Source organism: Oncorhynchus kisutch, linkage group LG15 (assembly GCF_002021735.2).
Source record: "Oncorhynchus kisutch isolate 150728-3 linkage group LG15, Okis_V2, whole genome shotgun sequence".
NCBI lineage: Eukaryota > Metazoa > Chordata > Actinopteri > Salmoniformes > Salmonidae > Oncorhynchus > Oncorhynchus kisutch.
The window spans coordinates 42,920,888-42,943,299 of NC_034188.2; the positions used below are offsets into that span (position 1 = coordinate 42,920,888).

The 22,412-nt window shown below is 42.1% G+C and overlaps 1 protein-coding gene across 6 annotated transcripts in view; it reads right to left on the reverse strand.

Moving 5' to 3' along the window:
• The window catches only part of LOC109904740 (protein diaphanous homolog 2), a 624,432-nt gene that overhangs the window by 202,884 nt on the left and 399,136 nt on the right, over positions 1 to 22,412 (reverse strand). For all 6 annotated transcript variants that reach the window (XM_031790312.1, XM_031790311.1, XM_031790310.1 and 3 more), the window contains one exon: positions 20,721 to 20,850. In XM_031790312.1, coding sequence (XP_031646172.1) covers positions 20,721 to 20,850 — 130 coding nt within the window. The remainder of the gene's footprint in view (positions 1 to 20,720; positions 20,851 to 22,412) is intronic.

Here is a 22,412-nt window from a genome sequence, read left to right on the forward strand (position 1 = left end):
CACACACACACACACACACACACACACACACAAGCATGCACCCCCCGACGCAACATAATACACACACACACACAAAAGTATGGAAAAAGTAATGTAAAACCCTTACCCTGCTTATCTTAAAAGTGAAGTAAGCATACGCTGATTAAAACAACTGTTTTTCAGAGCAATCTTTTGAATAATTAATCACCGTTCCAGTCGTATATTTGATCTGCACATGTGCCAGCAGTGGTAGCCTCTATCTTATGTGCGAGTGAAGTGAGCTCAGAAAAACTGAAAGTATGCATCTAGAAATAGTTTTCACATATAAACTTATGTCCGAACTCAGAATCAAAAAGGCTTTGCAAAAAAAACATGGTCACTGTGCTTATTTTGATTGGCTATTTTCTGCATTCCTCAAACGTCCCATCAGTAGCCTGATTTCAGATGCCCATGCAAACAGGATTATTAGGGAAATTAATCTTATCGCAAAGCATGTAAACATTTTTACATTTTAGTAATTTAGCTGACACTGTTATCCAGAGCGACTTACAAAAGTGAGTGGATACATTTAAAAAAATATTTCCTGTACTGGACCCCCATAGGACCATCATATATATATATTAGATATTATTATATTAATCTAGCTACCCACAATAATAACATTATTGTGTGCATGTAACTGTGCTCAATGTGACATACTTAATCAAAGTATACTGTAAATAGACAGTCATACAAGACAAAATAATCATTTTAAGTTGTAAGAAACAACAAGCACCTGTTTATATGAACACAGAGTGAACAAAAAGTTAGGAACACCTTCCTAATATTGAGTTGCACTCCCTTTTTCACTCAAAACAGCCTCACTTCGTCGAGGCATGTACTCTACAAGGTGTCGAAAGCATCCACAGAGATGCTGGCCCATGTTGACTCGAATGCTTATCACAGTTGTGTCAAACTGGCTGGATGTCCTTTGGGTGGTGGACCATTCTTGATACACACGGGAAACAGTTGAGCATGAAAAACCTAGCAGTGTTGCAGTTATTGATACACTCAAACCGGTGTGCCTGGCAAACCATACCCCGTTCAAAAGCACTTCCATCTTGTGTCTTGCCCATTCACACTTTGAAAGGAACAGATACACAATCCATGTCTCCATTGTCTCAAGGCTTAAAAATACTTCTTTAACCTGTCTCCTCCACTTCATCTACACTGATTGAAGTGGATTTAACAAGTGACATCAAAAAGGATCATAGCTTTTACCTGGTCAGTCGATGTGTTGCTAACGTGTTGTAGACACAACAACAGTGATAATCAGGGTCCGGGAGAGGTTATCCTTCACACCTGGCCATTCTAATATAGCTCAATGAGAAAGCTCGTTGTCATTGGAAGGTAGTTAGATTAGGGTTTAAGAGCTATGGGCCAGTAACTGACAGGTCGCTGGTTCAAATCCCCAGGCCAACTAGGTGAAAAATCTGTCGACGGGGCCTTTTAGCAAGGTAATTAACCCTAATTGCTCCTGTGAGTTGCTCTGAATAAGAGTGCCTGATGAAATTAAAATCGGAGAGTGAAGGCGATGACATCCCAGGAGTGGTAAGTCCAGGTTGGGACCGATCAGAGCTCCCTTATTGGAAAACTGCTGCTGTTATATCGCAAATCAAATTGGATTTGTCACATGCTCTGAACACCGTGAAAGGATTACTTACAAGCCCTTAACCAACAACTCTTCTACATTTGCTCCCACTACATAGATTTTTCTATTGTGTTATTGACTGTACGTTTGTTTATGTGTAACTCTGTGTCGATGTTTTTGTCGCACTGCTTTGCTTCATCTTGGCCAGGTCGCAGTTGTAAATGAGAATTTGTTCTCAACTGGCCTACCTGGATGAATAAAGGTGAAAAAAAAACAATGCAGTTCAAGAAATAGAGTGGTAAATGTAAATACTGTGGGTGGCAAATGTATTACTTGTTCAGCTGTCTCAAATTCAATTTAGTCTGAGACATGATTAACAAAGGTGTGATCCAAATCAGTCACTATTTATCACGAGCATACAGCATACGCCCTCTCAGGAGACATGCAGCTGTAGTAGGGGAGTCAATACAACAATGGTAGTCATACAAACATTGCACCACTGCTGGATTGTCAATCATCATCTGAATTGGATTTCATGGAGTCAAAGTCAAAATGCATACCCAAACATGAAATCTACTGAAAAGTAGTAACCGCTGCTTTACTTTGCATTTGATTCCCAATATCATTGTATGGATAGGTTTGTCTGGGATAGTTATTTTGAATGAAGAATAGGGATACATAGCAATGGATAGTCTTCTAAACAGCCAGCAATGAAAACAAAGTATTGTGTTCTATATTCCACATGTATTCAGACAGACTTAGAATTTTAAAACTCACTCCACTTATTCTGTCCTGTGTGACCTTTCATTATTTCAAAGGAACAATCAGACCAAAAGGTACTTGACAATGTTTGTTGCTACAATAACACACAGGCACTTCTCTCCAATATTATTCGCACAAGAGATGGCCATAACCTTTGTATGTTTTTAGAATTTTAGTTAAGCCATTCAAAAGACACATTTAAAGATGTTCCATCTCATTAAACAGTTCAACATCAGGGCGTTGCTACTTGTACATTATTTTTCTTCTCAGTACTTTTTTTTATTTTTTAAATTCAATATATTTCCGGTAAAAGGTACAGTTGGTACTGAACAGAGTGTGTGTGTGTGTGTGTGTGTGTGTTGACCCACTCTAAAAAAGAGGGATAAAGTAAAATACCCACCACATCCCGGAGAACCTATTTGCCCATGAACCATTCTAATGGAGTGTAGCGACAGGACTTATTAACAGGTCACTGGAAGCTACATTCAAAGTCTCTGCTCTGCTGTATTTCTAAGGCAACTACTTTGAAACTGACATCAAGCAACAACAACAAAATAAAATAAATAAAATGCCTCTACCCACAAGGCACCGTTTACTTGAATAAGTAAAGTGAGAGATGGGTCAGCACTACAAAATATGTTGCGTAAAGCTTAATTATTCATTTTTAGATTTGTTTCAACTTCTTCAGTGTGCAGATTCAAATCTTACAATCAGAAACACAATTTTTAGGAAATATAGGTGCTTCTAATCAGGGTAATTGGTCCTCCGCCATTTACTTGAATGACACAGGATCAAGAGGGCTACTGCAGGGGTCTCCAACCCTGTTCCTGGAGAGCTACCCTCCTGTATGTTTTCACTCCAACCCCAGTTGTAACTAACCTTATTCAGCTTTTCAACCAGTAAATTAATAGAATCAGGTTTGGAGCATAAACCTACAGGACAGTAGGTCTCCAGGAACAGGGTTCGAGAGCCCTAGTTTACTGGTTCTTAAAATCGAAAAACATGTATTCCCCTTAAAAACCTTATTATCGGGATAATATACACTAATAGTATAGTAAATACAATTGTGCTTTCCATATTTAATTTACAACACAGTGGTATTTAACTCTGTTGCATAGTGTTGAAAAGACATATGCTCAATATGAAGCAGATGTAGTTCTGCATGCTCTGTTATTATTTGAATGGTATTATATCTTTATTGAAGTATTTGTGTCTATCTTTATTACAAAGGGAAGGCTAAATACAAGGCCAAGTGGATTATTGAGTTTCGACTGCACCACATGAGATGTCAGCTAGGGTCCACGAGCTTAGCCTTCTCACGAACATTCTCGTGGAGCCAAAATAATTATACATCATGTCAAACAATCTATTCTCTCGGACCCATCTGAAGAGGTCCAGAAAGAATACAACAGCGTAGTGTGAATATACTGAACAAAAATATAAATGCAACATGCAACAATTTCAATGTTACTGAGTTCAAAGAAGGAAATCAGTCAATTGAAATAAAGTCATTAGGCCACAGCCATGGGTGGGCCTGGGACGGCATAGGCCCACCCACTTGGGAGCCAGGTCCAGCCACTGGGGAGCCAGGCACAGCCAATCATAATGAGTTTTCTCCACAGAATGGCTTTATTGCAGACAGAAAAACTCCTAAGAACCCACAACCCCCTCCCCCTCCTCAGATCCCACAGGTGAAGAAGCCGGATGAGGAACTCCTGGGCTGGCGTGATTATATGTGGTCCGTGGATGTGAGACCAGTTAGATGTACTGCCAAATTCTATAAATACGACATTGAAGGCGGCTTATGGATGATAAATGAACATTACATTCTCTGGCAACAGCTCTGTTGGATATTCCTGCAGTCAGCATGCCAAATGCATGCTCTATTACAACTTGAGACAACTGTGGCATTGTGTTCTGTGACAAAACCAGACATTTTAGAGTGACCTTTAATTCACCCAAGCACAAGGTGCACCTGTGTAATGGGCATGTGGTTAAATGAGCTTCTTGACATGCCACATCTGTCAGGTGGGTGGATTATCTTGGCAACGGAGAAATGCTCACTAACAGGGATGTAAACACATTTGTGCACACCATTTGAGAGAAACAAGCTTTGTTTGTGTATGGAACATTTTGGGGATCTTTTAGTTCAGCTCGTGAAAAATGAGCTTTGCATGTTCTGTTTATATTTTTGTCCAGTATATATACAGTAAATATAAACTCAGCAACAAAATAAACATCCCTTTTTTCAGGACCCTGTCTTTCAAAGATAATTCGTAAAAACCTAAATAACTTAACGGATCTTCATCGTAAAGGGTTTAAACACTGTTTCCCATGCTTGTTCAATGAACCATAAACAATTAATGACCTGTGAAATGGTCATTAAGACACTAACAGATAACAGACGGTAGGCAATTAAGGTCATAGTTATGAAAACTTAGGACACTACAGAGGCCTTTCTACTGACTCTGAAAAACAAAAAAAGAAAGATGCCCAGGGTCCCAGCTAATCTGCGTGAATGTGCCTTAGACATGCTGCAAGGAGGCATGAGGATGCAGATGTGGCCAGGACAATAAATTGCAATGTCCGTACTGTGAGACGCCCAAGGCAGCACTACAGGGAGACAGGACGGACAGCTGATCGACCTCGCAGTGGCAGACCATGTGTAACAACACCTGCACAGGATCGGTACATCCGAACATCACCCCTGAGGGACAGGTACAGGGTGGCAACAACAACTGCCTGAGTTACACCAGGAACAAACAATCCGTCCATCAGTGCTCAGACTGTCTGCAATAGGCTGAGAGAGGCTGGACTGAGGGCTTGTAGGCCTGTTGTAAGGCAGGTCCTCACCAGACATCACCAGCAACCACGTCGCCTATGGGCACAAACTCACCGTCGCTGGACCAGTCGGGACCGGCAAAAAGTGCTCTTCACTGATGAGTCGTGGTTTTGTCTCACCGGGGGTGATGGTCGGAATCGTGTTTATCGTCGAAGGAATGAGCATTACACAGAGGCCTGTACTCTGGAGCGGGATCGATTTGGAGGTGGTTGGTCTGTCATGGTCTGGGTTGGTGTGTCACAGCATCATCGGACTGAGCTTGTTGTCATTGCAGGCAATCTCAATGCTGTACATTACAGGGAAGACATATTCCTCCCTCATTTGGTACCCTTCCTGCAGGCTCATCCTGACATGACCCTGCTGCATGACAATGATACCAGCCATACCGATCATTCTGTGAGTGATTTCCTGTAAGACAGGAATGTCAGTGTTCTGCAAGGGCCAGCGAAGAGCGAAGAGCATGTCTGGGACATGTTGGATCTGGGGGTGAGGGCTAGGGCCATTCCCTCCAGAAATGTCCGGGAACTTGCTGGTGCCTTGGTGGAAGATTGGGGTAACATCTCACAGCAAGAACTGGAAAATCTGGTCCAGTCCATGAGGAGGAGATGCACTGCAGTACTTAATGCAGGGGGAGGCTTTCAAGCCGAAGAACACCATCCCAACCGTGAAGCACGGGGATGGCAGCATCATGTTGTGGGAGTGCTTTGCTGCAGGAGGGACTGGTGTACTTCACAACATAGATGGCATCATGAGGGTGGAAAATGATGTGGATATATTGAAGCAACATCTCAAGACACCAGTCAGGAAGTTAAAGCTTGGGCGCAAATGGGTCTTCCAAATGGACAATGACCCCAAGCATACTTCCAAAGCTGTGGCAAAATGGCTTAAGGAAAACAAAGTCAAGGTATTGGAGTGGCCATCACAAAGCCCTGACCTCAATCTTACAGAAGATTTGTGGGCAGAACTGAAAGAGTGTGTGCGAGCAAGGATCCTACAAACCTGACTCAGTTACAAAATGGGCCAAAATTCACCCAACTTATTGTGGGAAGGGTACCCAAAACGTTTGACCGAAGTTAAACAATTTAAAGGCAAATGCTTTTTGAGTGTATGTAAACTGCTGACCCACTGGGAATGTGATGAAAGAAATAAAAGCTCGCTACTACTATTCTGACATTTCACATTCTTAAAATAAAATGGTGATCCTAACAGACCAAAGACAGGGAATTTTTTACTCAGATGAAATGTCAGGAATTGTGAAAAACTGAGTTTAAATGTATTTGGCTATGGTGTATGTAAACCTTCGACTTCAGCTGTATATTCTGTACATATTTCCTCCACCAAAAAGCTTTTGCTAGTTTTCAGCCTGCTCCGTGACTAGTTAATATGTCATTGTGATGTTAGTGGTCGTGTATCTCCTTTTTTATGGTGCCAGGCAAGGGTACACCATTTTCTATATTTCTATTATTTGCTTTATTTGCTTTACTTTAAACAGTGAACATCTCCCTATGTTGCAGAGACCTCGGGATGTGGTGCCCAGAATCTCTTAATGTGACGGTATTCTGCAAGCATGTAGGTGAAGCAGAGATAAGGGCCATGATTTTTTTTTTTAGGAAGAAAAATAGAGTAGAATGTAGGGCACATCTCCATGGATTGATCTGAAAGGAAAATGTACTCCTCAGGTGTGACAGCCAAAACATTTCACAGCAAAAGTAGAACACACCACAGAAAGATGGAGATGGAAAGGGAAGAGAAGCAGTGTTCAAGTAAACACAGTTGGTATGAAAAATCGATGTTTTGTCAAAATCTTTCCAATGCTCAAATGTGTCTGCAAGACATGTTTGCTGACATGCAGAGGTACACTATATATACAAAAGTATGTGGACACCACTTCAAATTCCGCTATTTCATCCACACCCGTTGCTGACAGGTGTATAAAATCGAGCACACAGCCATGCAATCTCCATAGACAAAACATTGGCAGTAGAATGGCCTTCCTGAAGAGCTCAGTGACATTCAAAGTCGCACTGTCATGGGATGCCACCTTTGCAACAAGTCAGTTCGTCAAATGTATGCCCTGCTAGAGCTGCCCCGGTCAACTGTAAGTGCTGTTATTGTGAAGTGGAAATGTCTATGAGCAACAACGGCTTAGCCACACAGTGGTAGGCCACACAAGCTCACACAACGGGATTGCCGAGTGCTGGTGCACGTAGCGCTTAAAAATTGTCTGTCCTTGGTTGCAACACTCACCACCAAGTTCCAAACGGCCTCTGGAAGCAACATCAGCACAATAACTGTTCATCGGGAGCTTCATGAAATTGGTTTCCATGGCTGAGCAGCCATGCGCAATGCCTAGTGTCGGCTGGAGTGGTGTAAAGCTCGACGCCATTGGAAATCTGGAGCAGTGGAAACACGTTCTCTAGAGTGATTAAACATGCTTCACCATCTCGCAGTCCGGCGGACAAATCTAGGTTTGGCAGATGCCAGGAGAATGCTACCTGCCCAAATGCATAGTGTCAACTGTAAAGTTTGGTGGAGGAGGAATAATGGTCTGGGGATTTTTTTAATGGTCGGGCTAGGCCCTTAAGTTCTAGTGAAGGGAAATCTTAACGTTACAGCATACAATGACATTCTAGACAATTCTGTGCTTCCAACGTTGGTGCAACAGTTTCGGAAAGGCCCCTTTCTCTTTCAGAGTGCACAAAGCGAGGTCCATACAGACATGGTTTGTCGAGATCAGTATGGAAGAACTTGGTTGGCCTGCACAGAGCCCTGACCGCAACCCCATCGAAAACCTTCAGGATTAATTGGAAGGCTGATTGCGAGCCAGTGCCCGACCTCACTAATGCTCTTGTGGCTGAATGGAAGCAAGTCCCTGCAGCAATGTTCCAACAAAAAAGCCTTCCCAAAAGAATGGAGGCTATTATAGCAGCAAAGCGGGTACCAACTCCATATCAATGCTCATGATTTTGCAATGAGATGTTCAACAAGCAGGTGTCCACATACTTTTGGTAATGTAGTGTACGATGAAGGAGATTTATTTTGTAGTGTCAGTCTAATTTCAAGAACTTGCTGATTTGGTACAGTGCTCATTGGACACATCTAGAATATAACTGGAATAAGGAGAAAATGTTTTGTTCGAGTAATAGTCAAAAACAATGAAGTTGTGCCACAATTTTTATGAGAAATTAAAATGTTCTTGTTAATAACAGACACTCTCTGAGACATTCAGGCAAACGCACATTTATTTGTCACACAGAAGGGTCCTTTGTATAACTCAGATTTGAGTTACGTCCATCTTTTCAACTGTTCTATTGAGCCGACTACATACAGAGTCCTTGGGTTGGAGTGTGAGAGTATCTTCGCCATAATTCCCTTGAAATTCCATTCAGAACCAAAGACAAATGTTCCTCTTTGTGTTTCATCCCATGCAGAATGGTATTTTGTCAACGTAATACAGCCCAGAGCCAAGTAGTGCTGGGAGTTTAAATGGGAAATGGGCTGTGCTTTATTATGCCGCAATGCCTTGGAAATGAATGTGGATAATAGATATATTCACGACTGTATTAATATCTTCAAAGTTCAACTTTTTTTTTCTCCCACTCTCTCACTCAATTTTCCCTCTCCCAGGCTCCAAACTATTTTCCATAGGCTATGCCTTATACTAAATAGATTTATGAGAACATTTGTGTCATATTTCCTATTTTTCCCAGTTTGTCAAGACAAATCGTCAGCGTGGCCTCTGAGAGGAATCTCCACACAAGCTTGGCCCTTATTGTCAAAGGCCTACAGATTCATCTCCGGAGGAAAGTCAAATTGGCCAATGACACTTCTCTCAGGGCTTTGGGCAGGACAATTAGCACAAGTTCAGGGGTAGGAAAAAACTATCTTAAAATACTACCATTTTCAACAACTCTACAATCACTATCCGATTATAAGCTTTGAAAAAAAGCAGGAAATGGAGAGCAGGAAATGCCCACGAGAAATGGTGTTGATCTGCCTCGATCATTTGTCCACAATAATAGCCCATGTTCATAAAAAACTAATACTTTATTGACAGACGCGCATTCAAGGCGAATGCTCCGTGAGGCGGTTATAATAAATCAAAGTGATGAGTGGAGGAGCCATCGGTATATACAGTATGTCAGAGAGGTAATGAAAGCAAATCGCAGCAGAGAAGTGAGAGGTGAATCTCCTTTGGAATGTGATTCAGACGGCCCACATTAGACACGGCACAGAGAATGCCGGTAGCAATGTTCAACCTGACCCCATTTAAAGCTTAACTAACAACGTATATATTTTTGGTGTGTGTGTGCCTTTGGCCCAGGCACAGGGATGAACTCCTGATCTCCTTTCCCACACTGGCTCTACCCTGGGGAAATCTTCTATCTTTAATTATCATCTCCGTGCACTAAGTAGCTGTGTGTGGCGAACAGAAACGTCTATTCCCACGGTGGTCCACTCAGCACGGGCTGGCAGGCGCAACGTTGGGCAGAGTAAAACGGGGGCATGGAGCCGGATATGGCACATTTTGGGCCCACACCTTCTGTCAGAGACAGGGAATAAAGTGTGTCCTTTCCTGTCAGAAGGAATATCTTGGGTCTCTGGAGAAATGTTGTCAAACATGTCCTTGTGTGATGTTCTGATTGTCAAAGTGAGATTCCCAAGTAACGCGTAAAAATTGGTTGAAGGAACCATTTTTGTGTTTCATACATCGAAGGCTAGATTTGCACTTGTTTTTCTCCTCAGGGGATGTATTTGAAATGATCCTCTCTGGAAAAAAGAGAAGCAAATTTTGCACTAGTTAAATCTCCTAGTAAACTAGATGGTAAATTTACATGAAGTAAAATTGTGGGGCTTACTCTAGCTCTCTAAAATATTTTTGTTGGGTAGTGGAAGAAGTTAATAAAGTTTTACTTGACCATTTATGGCAAATCAGTTCCATTTTGTCAAAGTTAAATTGAGTAAACTAGTTGGTCTGACTACATTGATAGACTACTATATCAAATTTCTTACCTGATTGTGGGGCAGTTAGATCACACATTTAATCATAAATATCTACACTCGGACTACTACATTTTTAAACACTCTCTCACTAGAATACCACAGTATAAAATACCACAGTATATGCAATGTGTAATGTAATGCATTGTTAAAAGTTTTAAATAAATAAACTATTTCATGTTCATAAAGCCCTCTCTGGGCTGGAAGTGGGATCAGTGGGAAAATGGACCTACTGGCCAGAAAGGGGGAACCCCTTTCCAGACCAACTCTGCCCCTAGGGGGGACACACAAGTTAATTGAGCATAGCATATATAGGGCCCTATACAATCCATTGTATTTTTTCCCAATTTCCAATTTTCTCCGTTTTGTTTTTCCAGGTTTCCTATTTTTCAAGTTTTTGAGGGTTGTTGCTCTCAAAAAAAAAGCACACCTTTTAAATAGAAAAACAACTAAATTGGATGTTTTAAGTCCACAACAATAATACGTTTAGATTTACCCTTTAATGCAAGTGCACACCATGCAAGAGACAGTTGTTTGGTTATTGATGTTTCTGTTGCATTCATGTGATTGCAGAGTTTGCAACCAAAAAAAACACATTAGATTGATTCAAATTATCACAATATAATTCTGCCAGGTAGGCATAGTGTAAACATATGCAAGCAACGCACACACACACAGAAACATCACCGACATCGATGTCTTGCACCCAGACAAGCTAAACACCTCCTTCGCCTGCTTTGAGGATAACACAGTGCGACCTACGCGGCCCGCTCCCAAGGACTGTCGGCTCTCCTTCTACGTGATCGATGTGAGTAAGGCATTTAAGAGTGTTATCCCTCACAAGGCTGCTGGCCCAGACGGCATCCCTAGCCACGTCCTCAGAGAATGCACATACCAGCTGGCTGGAGTGTTTACGGCCATCTCCCTATTCCAGTCTGATGTCCCCACTTGCTTCAAGATGTCCACCACTGTTCCTGTGCCCAAGAAAGCAAAGGTAACTGAACTAAATGACTATCGCCACGTATCACTCACTTCTTTCATCATGAAGTACTTTGAGAGGCTAGTTAAGGATCAATTCACCTCTACCTTACCTGACACCCTAGACCCACATCAATTTGCTTATCGCCCCAATAGATCCACAGACAATGCACTCACCATTGCACTGCACACTCCCCTATCTCACCTGGACAAGAATAATAATGTAAGAATGATGTTCATTGACCATAGCTCAGCCTTCAACACCATAGTACCCTCCAAGCTCATCATCAAGCATGGGGCCCTGGGTCTGAACTCCACCCTGTGCAACTGGGTCCTGGACTTCCTTACGGGCCACCCCAGGTGGTGAAGGTAGGAAACAACACCTCTTCGTCACTGATCCTCAACACAGGGGCTCCACAAGGGTGCGTACTCAGCCCCCTGCTGTACTCCCTGTTCACCCATGACTGCGTGGCCACACACGCCTCCAACTCAATCATCAAGTTTGCATACGACAAAACCATAGTAGGCCTGATTACCAACAATGACGAGACATCCTCCAGGGAGGAGTTGAGGGCTCTGGCGGAGTGGATAACAAAATAGACAAGCTACGATCATGAATATCCTACCAATGGGACATTAAAAGTTGTAATATCTTATGTTTCACTGAGTTTTTGCTGAATAACATACAGCTGGCGGGTTTTAAGCTGTATCGGCAGGATAGAACAGTTGCCTCCGGTAAGACAAGGGGTGGTGGTCTGTGCATATTTGTAAACAACAGCTGGTGCACAAAATCTAATATTAAGGAAGTCTCAAAGTTTTGCTCGCCTGAGGCAGAGTATCTCATGATAAGTTTAAGACCCCACTATTTACCAAGGAAGTTTCCATCTATATTCCTTGTAGCTGTCAATTTACCACCACACACAGATGCTGGCACTAAGTCCGCACTCAATGAGCTGTATTACGGCCATAAGAAAATAGGAAAACGCTCATCCAGAAGCGGAGCTCCTAGTGGCCGGGGACTTTAATGCAGGGAAACTTAAATCTGTTTTACCTCATTTCTACCAGCATGTTAAATGTGCACCCAGAGGGAGAAAAAAAAATCTCAAGACAACCTTTACTACGCACACAGAGACGTTTACAATGTCTCCCTCACCCTCTATTTGGCAAATCTGACCATAATTATATCCTTTTGATTCCTGCTTACAAGCAAAAACAAAAGCAGGACGCACCAATGACTCGGTCAATAAAGAAGTGGTCAGATGGCGCAGATGCTAAGCTACAGGACTACTTTGCTAGCACACACTGGAATATGTTCTGGGATTTTCCGATGGCATTGGGTCTAGGGTTTCTAGAATGATGGTGCTAATGGTGCTGATGTGAGCCATGTGGAAAAAGTCACCCGTACACCACATCAGTCACTGGCTTCATCAATAAGTGCATAAATGACGTCGCCCCCACAGGTACCGTACATACATACTCCAACCAGAGGCCATGAATTACATGTAACATTTGCTCTGAGCTAAAGGGTAGAACTGCCGCTTTCAAGGAGCGGGAGTATAACCCGTGCGCATATAATAAATCCCGATATGCCCTCAGACGAACCATCAAACAGGCAAAGCATCAATACAGGACTAAGATTGAATAGTACTACACCTGCTCTGACGCTTGTCGGACATGGCAGGGCTTGCAAACTATTACAGACTACAAAGGGTAGTACAGACGCGAGCTGCCCAGTGACACGACCTAACCAGATGAGCTAAATTACTTCATGCCGCTTCGAGGCAAGCAACACTGAAGCACTCATGAGAGCATCAGCTGTTCCAGACGACTGTGTGAGCACGCTCTCCGTAGCCGATGTGAGTAAGACATTTAAACAGGTCAATTTTCACAAAGCCGTGGGGCCAGACGGTTTACCAGGACGTGTACTCTGAGCATGCGCTGACCAACTGGCAAGTGTCTTCCCTGACATTTTCAACCTGTTTCAAGCAGACCAACATAGTCCCTGTGCCAAAGAACACTAAGATAACATGCCTAAATGACTACAGACACGTAGCACTCATGTCTGTAGCCATGAAGTGCTTTGAAAGGCTAGTCATGGCTCACATCAGCACCATTATTCTAGAAACCCTAGACCCACTCCAATTTGTATACCGCCCCAACAGATCCACATTTAATGCAATCTCTATTGCCTTCCACACTGCCCTTTCCCACCTGGACAAAACCATCGACATAATCCTGACAGGGTGCATCACCGCCTGGTATGGCAACTGCTCGGCCTCTGACCGCAAGGCTTTACGGAGTGTAGTGAGTACAACCCTGTACATCACTGGGACCAAGCCTCCTGCAATTCAGGACCTCTAAACCGGGCAGTGTCAGAGGAAGGCCCTAAAAATGTATTGTTGCATTGTTGTTGTTGCCCCCCCCCCCCCCCCCCCCCTTATGATGCTGCTACTCTCTGGTTAATATCCATGCATAGTCACTTTAACTCTACCCACATGTACATATTACCTCGACTAACCTGTGCCCCCACATATTGACTCTGTACTGGTACCCACTGTATATAGTCTCACAACTGTTATTTTAATGCTGCTATTTAACTATTTGTTATTTTTATTAAAACGTTTTACTTAACACTTATTTTTCTTAAAACTGCATTGCTGGTTAAGGGCTTGTAAAGTAAGCATTTCGCTGTAAGGTCTGCACCTGTTGTATTAGGCGCATGTGACAAATACAATTTGATTTGATTGGTCAAAGTAGCTGATTTGTGATGAATTGAATGTTGGAAGTCTGGGAGTTGATAATGTCACAATGGGACCTTTAGAATGTTGAACAAATACCATGAAAGTGCATGAATATGGACAAAATAAATGGGCAAAATAAATATAATAAATATTAAGAGTAACAAATATTTATTTGTAAGACCCATTAATCAGGCCTGAAGAGATTTTGTAGAGGTCGATCACCACTCTGAGGTGGGATTTGAGTAGTATTTTTCCTCATTCAAAGTATTTGCGTCCACATTTCACCTGCATAAGCTCTAGGATTTAGCCAGCGGATCTAGCAGGTGCTTATATGAGCAGAGAGATCATAGCACATGCAAGGCAGCCCTCACTTAAGATTTCCCTCCACAGTCTAAAAGCCACAGGCAGCACATGGATCTGAGAACACTAAGTTATTGAATAAAGCCAAGATAGCAGGATAAATCCCCATGAAAAGAGAGATGGTCCTTAAAACTAAACATTAAGAATGTAGATAAAGGGTAGCGAGAAAGAAGCAATGCTCTGGATTCCATTAAGGCATGGCCTCCGAGATCCAAAATCACTTGTGAGAAGTGCTCCCCTGTATTCCAGCAAAGTAATTGACTGAACATTTGGTCGGTACATAGTTCTGAAGTTGTGTCAGAAAGTGCTTTAAGTCACCACTGGCAGTCCCAGACTCCAAGAAATGAGTTGAGGAGAGCTTCGTCGATAAATTGTCCAGCAGACAAGGTCAACATTAAAGCCTTCGGCGCCGGCACTGATCACAGTGCAACAAAAACGCTAGCTGAATACATGCTAATCAACGTCTATTGTGACAGTGTGAGGTAAGGAGCACTCAGACAATGAAGAACACAACACATGAGGAAATGGCTACTCATTAAATCATGTCAGAATTTAGTTTTTTTTATCATTCAATGTTCAAACACAGAAACTGTGTCTAATACTGGGTCTTACTACTCACCGTTGAGAGAAGGTCAAAGGACCATGTACTAAGCCTCATGGACATAAAGCTCCACAACATAAAGTTTATGACCTAACCCCTCCAATGTCTTACATTAGAGGGGATAATCAATGCAAAACAGCACCTGATTCATATTGCTGCCAGATGTTACAAGGGCATCTGGCCTCAATATTTACTGTCCTAGGAAGTTACAAAACAATATCTAACCACAACAAATAGAGCCAGTGGCCTTGCAGAGAGTATGTATAACAATAACGCTGATTCATTTCCTGTGTTTGGAATGTGCACTCAACTTGATTGATTTGAATCTTGTGCCCCCGATGAGGACCGACATGAAAACAATTCAAGACCACATCCTTTGCCTACTGATATGTATACTGACGTGGAGGGCACATTGTAAGAATGGGATAAATATGTTGGAGAAGCTCAAAAGACTAGCATTTGTTTTATTGGGTAGGAATTCAGCTTCTATGAAGTCATTCACAACCCACTCCATCTAACCAATATTTGAGGGCGCGCCTGGAATACAAGGAATGTGCACTACAGTGCCATTTTGTCATCTCAAAACTACCTGGCATGCCAACTCAACCTCAATGATTAGAATATAATAATACGTTATTGGTCCAGCTGAGATGGTGCTTCCTTTTGCTCTGTTCCCCAAGACAACACAAACACACGCCATACGTTAGGCACATATGAACGAGCACAGGGTGAGCCACAGTTCAGCACCCCTGGAGCTACGTCGGGGTTAAGTGCCTTGATCAACAGCCTTTTGGTTGCTAGTTCATCTCCCATATTGTCTAGCCTCTATTTCAAACGAGCAACCTTCTGGTTAGTGGTCTGTTTTTTTGTGGGGTGTTTTTTTTAACTTCTGGGCTGAAACGAGCACGTAGTCTAAACAAAACATACTCTTGCATAAGAATGTTCAATTCATGTATAATCAGCACAACAACCCCACAATGTCAGTCCTTATTGTCATCGGTCTACTTGTCCCAGGCCCTTGTTGAGACTCAGCACATTCCCTGGCCCCTGTGTGTCTCTCTGGGTGAACCGGAGGATTTAAATGTGACCTGTGACCTTGAGGCAGGTGAGCCTTTGATAATGGGTGTGTCCATAGAGAAAGGAGTCTCCCGTGGGGACAGCTGTGTGTGCTGAGCCGGGCTCCAGTTAGCCATGATCTCTACCTGTACGGGGATGAGTCTAGCCTCCATCCTCCCTCTACAGCTTGCTCTCTATGGGCAAGACAGCTTCCAAGATAATAAGAGATGCAATCATGTGTGTCAAGGAAGGGGAGAGTGGTCGACCTGCTAGTAGTCCAAATGCAGATCTATCACCTCGTTAGCATGTAGCATTTATAATTCACAAGCATGGAGGGTTGCAGTTTAATTAAGTTCTGCATCTACACAACTCTATGAAAATGCTATGACTCAGAAAACAAGATGGCTTATACATAACTCTACAGGAATGGCTATTGAGATTTCAGTGAGGCCTGTTCTGAAGTTCTGAAGGCCAGTGGATTTATTCGAGACAGGAAGTTTTGTCAATTGTTATCAAATGTTGTTAATACATCAATTATAGATGAACATAACATTGATTCCCCTAATGTTTTTGGAGGGATGAATCAGAATACGGATAATAGACTGCAAATGGAAGTAATACAATCCAACCAAAAAAGGGCATTTACTGAATCACATTAATGATTGCCAGCAAATGCCAAATTACGCCACTCGACCCAGAGTGGATTGTACAATGATCCAGTTACCATTGATTAGCAATTATCTTTTTATTTCTTTATTTGGACTTGTCATGACAGAGGCAGAACATTAACATTACATGGAAACAATATAAGTCCATTAACATGGGTGGGGAAGCAGTGGGCAAAACACAGAATAATGTGATTAAGGGAGACTGCCTGCAATAGAGCAGACAAAGGCGGGCCTACCGGTCTCCTGTCTCTGCCTGACTCGCATTCTTTCTTCTCTCTATCTCACTCTTTCACTTTCTTCCTTTATTTCTCTATCTCTGAGGAGCAGTAGAGGTTAGGGACTTGGAGAGAGAGAGGCACTTTGGAGTGGGCAATCAAGGGAAAGGAACTGAAGAAAAACCTTTCTCAGGGAAATCAGCCGGAACTGATTGCTCTTTTCAATCAGGTAAATTAAGTGTGCATGCTCCAGCCCTTTGTAGATGGGCTTGTGATTATTATATCGTTTGAACCCTCTCTCCCTCCTCCTCAACCCCCACACCCTTCCCCCTTCCGACCAGCTAACCCCCGTTTTCCCCCACGGGACTTGACGCAACAAGCAGAAATTCGCCGGCTCAGGGCCTCTAGCTGTACACAGGTTTGCAAGGTCACGTGGCCTCACCTCAGCTACAGATCACAACAGAGGGTGGTGGTACTAAACACGGAGGCACGCTGTTCTGCTCCCTAAATTACTCGATGCATTACTCCGCCGTGCTGAACTGATGCTTTGATGGAGGAGACGGGGCAAAAGAGAGAGGGAGTTGTTTACATATATATTATTTCATTTATAATTCACTGTATCACAATTCCAGTCAGTCAGAAGTTTACATACACTAAGTTGACTGTGCCTTTTTAAAAAACTTAGAAAATTCCAGAACACGATGTCATAGTTTTAGAAGCATTTTTACTAAGATTAAATGTCAGGAATTGTGAAAAACTGAGTTTAAATGTATTTGGCGAAGGTGTATGTAAACTTCCGACTTCAACTGTAATTCCATTCCAGCATGCCTCCAGCCACGGGCCAAGTAGAAAAGTAGGAATAAAACAAAGAGGAGAAACTAAAAAGTTATTTTAGTGGAGACATGGAAACAAAGTTAATCTAATGCACTGTAGTGATTAAAGAGAGTGAGAAAGAGAGATGCAAAAAAGAGAGAAGAATGAGATATGACTAGATATACTGTAGCTCGGGTTAGGGCAAACTGAACAACGTTTTACCATGTTCTAATACCAATTTACCTGACAGGAGTCCAAAAAGCCTTGTAAAGGATCTGGAAGATAGTCAGTAAATTATTCAGCTGGGCCTCGTTCTACACAAGTGTAAAAGCTCCTCCAGACTGGTATCAAGCCAACACGTGGCCCAGCCATCGCCAAGCTCCCTTTGTGTTCCAGCCTCAAAGTGTTCTCTGATTAAATTAGTTTTAGTGAGGCTAGGCAGCTGAGATTTTAGCTTCTTTGTTTCTCTCCTCTCCGGCAGCTCAAACTACCCTTAAAATCACAGAAAACAACATGAGCGCTGACGCTCCCCCTTGTGTCATTTAAAACATAGATCACAGAGTTCTGTTTCTTGTTGGAGTGGGAAACTCAATCATCAAATTCCTTTTGCACCTGTGAAAGGGCACTTCTGTCAAGGCTAGTGCTATCAGGGATCCTTGGGATGTCCCTACCCTAATCCTAACTCTTACCTTAACCATTTTAAATTTCAACTTTGTCAGAGTTGGACGTCCCAAGGATCCCAAACGGAGAAAAAAAGCATCACTTCAGGATTCAAACCAATGCTGTCTGCTGACAAATAGGCATGAGATGAAAACAACATATCTTTCCCAATCTCATTACTTCTGTCTCTCTCCCTAAGGAATCATATGCTCTTAAAGGGCTAGTTTTCCGGGTTTTACCCCAATTATTTTCTAGCCTCAAGAGAAAATGAAAATGTCCATGGACAATAAAGTTATTGTATTGTATATAAGTTCTGTGTTAATTAATATATACATAAAATACAGGCACCAATGAAAGCACTGTGAAGTAAACAGCTTTATATCCTCTACAGCCTTCTCCTTAGTGTCATGTCTGTGTTTTCCAATGGTGTTTGCCATAATGAATTGAGTCAGCTTATTAGTCTCACCCAATTGAACTAACAAGCATGTACAAGAATTGATTGTCCCTGAAATGACTTGAGTGAGTTGATACACGTTCACAGTTTGAGCCGTACACTCATCCATCTATATCCATAATAAAGACTGTGTCTGGTCCACTTTAACAATGGCTGCCTCACTGCCTCAGTCGAGCACATAATTAATGGGAATTAGATTAAATAACCAATTAGGTAACTAACACAGTAAATAGGCATCTGGGGATTCCCCCATTGAATACTTGAGAATGGAATTAGCACATCATTTGTTTATTGACAGGTGCAATGACAGCATGGTCAGAGAAACACGTCTATTCCCAGACACAATGAGGCAGCAAACACTTAAGTGACAGGAGGGAACACACAGGTTAGAGCGTCAGGACTAGTAATCGGAAGGTTGCAAGATCGAATCCCCGAGCTGACAGGGTACAAATCTGTCGTTCTGCCCCTGAACAAGACAGTTAACCCACTGTTCCCCGGCCGTCATTGAAAATAAGAATGTATTCTTCACTGACATGCCTAGTTAAATAAAGGTACAATAAATAAAAAATACATGTCAGGTAAACAACATAATTCAAATGTGTGAACAACGTAGCATGTTTACTCTCGAGGTAATTACACCACTTGAGCTGTAAAGGCGCCACTTCAACACAACAAATGACAGCCATGTTCTCTTATTCTCAAAGCCAATCCACAATGGCAGATAAAGACAATAACGTGTGGTGCTTTAAAGCCACTCCTTCTGTCCTGTCACCACGCCATGCCTCCCATCCGGTGTGTTAACCTTTCTTGGTGGTCATCTCAAAATGTATACGAGTCAATTGTGCTCCATTGAAGTCCTCCCATCGACCACTGAAACTGCTGATATCCAGATCTCATCCATATTGAATCTACAGGGGGGCGCTCTTCCTGAGCGGAAGACTGTTCCAGATTTACACATAACACACGGATTAAGAGCGGCTCTCTGGCCATTAGGCATTGTTATTCCATCTGATTCAACAGGCCTAATTAAAGTATCTTAACCTTGTTGGGCCTAATCTCTTGGGTCACTCTATAAAACATGGGAGGGTCTAAATCAAGTTGTAAAATGCCTCGGAGCCTCTTGGTTTAAGCCATGTGAGAAAAGCAATAAAGGATTTGAACACCCCCTTGTAAACCATGTAGTGTGGGATCTGAGAGCTGCTGGTGAGGAAAAGGCAGCAGCAAAGTATATATCCTAAGGTCACGCAATGAAACTAGCTTCCTGAAACAAGCAGTCTGAAAACAAGTCGTAACGTTGTGTCATTGTGATAATGCAGCGAAAAAGACAATCCCATTGGCCATTTACAATTTGATTTAACTGGGTTTATATTGTTTAAAGAGTGAGGATACCGGTGGGGGAAGAAGGTGAAGAAAATACTTTGATGAAAACAAACAAAGAACATCATCATTGTAATCAACATCTTTCTTAATTGAAATGGATCCAAGGAAGACACATAACTATACTATGTGGGCCTTGTTGAGGGATTTATATTGGCTACCGACAAAACACAATGCAGAGGGGTCAAAACAAGAAGATCAGGAAATGAAACATGGCAGTAAATTGGTAAAGGTGACTGCTAACACCTAGAATGATTGCAGCTGTGGAGTAAATTGCATTTTGTCTGAAATATGATGTGCTTTCCTGTGAGATGGTACAATTTCAAGAGGCAGAAATTGCCGGGTGGAATATATCTTGTTTGTTGAAAGTATAGCTTACTGTCTTGCCAGGTCCAATTAGAGCATTTTGCTATTGCGATATGCTAGCATGACAACACGTGTTTATTACTCTCTGACTTTGCAGTATATAGTACTGTACATCTATCGCTCACAAAATAATAGAAGCTACTGTCTAAGGTTGTCTGCGTAGTATTATGGTTCAACAGTGTCCATTATTTAAAGAGGACGGACTGGACTGGCTTACCTTTGCTAGCACTCTCCACGTGTTCCAGCTCTTCAGGGAACCTCAGGATCTCCGGGTACTTCTCTTCACACTTTTCGGCCAGGAAGTGAAGCAGAGTTGTGTTTTGGTCGGACGACTTAGTGTCTCGAAGCTGAGAGAGAGGTGAAGTCGTGGGTGAGTCACAACATTAGTTGTTCTTATAATATATGCATATAGCAAAAGCTTTTATCCCAACGTGACTGACAACAGTGAGTGCATACATTGTAGTACATTTGACCTCCAACTCACGACCCTGGCGTTGCTATCGCCATGCTCTTACCAACTGAGCCACACAGGACCATAGAATGTTCTTAGAACGTTACAGATGTAGAATCTTAATTTCAGCCAGTTTGCTAAAGCAGGAAAATAATCCTGCAGCAAAAGGATATGTGAATAATTATGTGTATTTTAGTTAATTTACATTGTTCTAGGGGTTGATAAATCAAGTCTCACATTTCAAAGTGGAAATTACAAACTTCAGAAGCCTTTTTAAACCTCAAAAACCAGTTTGACATGCTTTCCTTCAACAAGGTGATCAACATAAGAACCCACATCTGTAGAAAATGCCACGACAACAAAGGATCTGCATGAAACAACCAACATAAACATACAGAGAGTTGTCGGGGCAGGAGGGCTTATGCATGTATGCTTTCAGCTCGCTTCATTTCAGGAACCACCTTTGGCCTACTGTGCTTTTACCATATGACAGAGGCATATAAGGAGGGCCTATATAGTACAGTTTGCTAGTGAAGGTCGCATACATTTCTAGAGATAAGATGGGCTGAGAGGCATTCTGAGAACTATGCATCTGCAAGAGAGCACAAGGGCAGATATGCCAATGCATTAAGTAGACTTGAATACAAACAGAACTTATTAATACACACAGTAAAACACACAACATATCAAACAGCACATCTGAATAAAAAAATATGCAAGGTTGGAGAAAGGAAAAGAGAATAGAATATGCTAGACTAGATAAATACAATCGGAGAGAAAAAGGCCAGTACAGCGACTGCCAGGAGCATATTTTCCATTGTGGACAACTGCACACGCCTTTCAGAGATTCTGCATGACCTTTCAATGATATGTTTGTGCTGGAGAGCAGGGACAAGCCAAATCCCTTTCCTCCCCTCTTCCTCTCTTAAAACCCTGTCCAATTTTAGAGCAATTGACTCATTGATGCATTCATCCCTATATGCATTTTCTCGCTTGGTTTAATTTTTTCACATAGGCTTTATTTGTGCCATCAAAAAGTATTCACACCCCTTGACTTGTTCCACATTCCGTTGTGTTACAGCCTGCATTTTAAATGTTTTTTTTTAGATTTTGTATCACTGTCTTACTACACACAATACCCCATAACGTCAAAGTACAAATATGTTTTAAGAAATTTCTACAAATGAAGAAAAATGAATTAGTTGAAATGGCTTGAGTCAATAAGTGTTCAACCCCTTTGTTATGGCAAGCTTAAATATATTCACAATACTAGAAGGAAGCCCGTAGAGAATAAAAATACTCCAAAACATGCATCCTGTTTGCAACATAGCACTAAAGAAGAAGATGGCGTCGACATACATGGCAACTCTGCTTCTAGCTCCTAAGCAACTTTGCAGTATTATTTTTGTGTGTGTGTGTTGTTTCTAACATTATTAGCTTGGAACGTTTTTTTTGTGT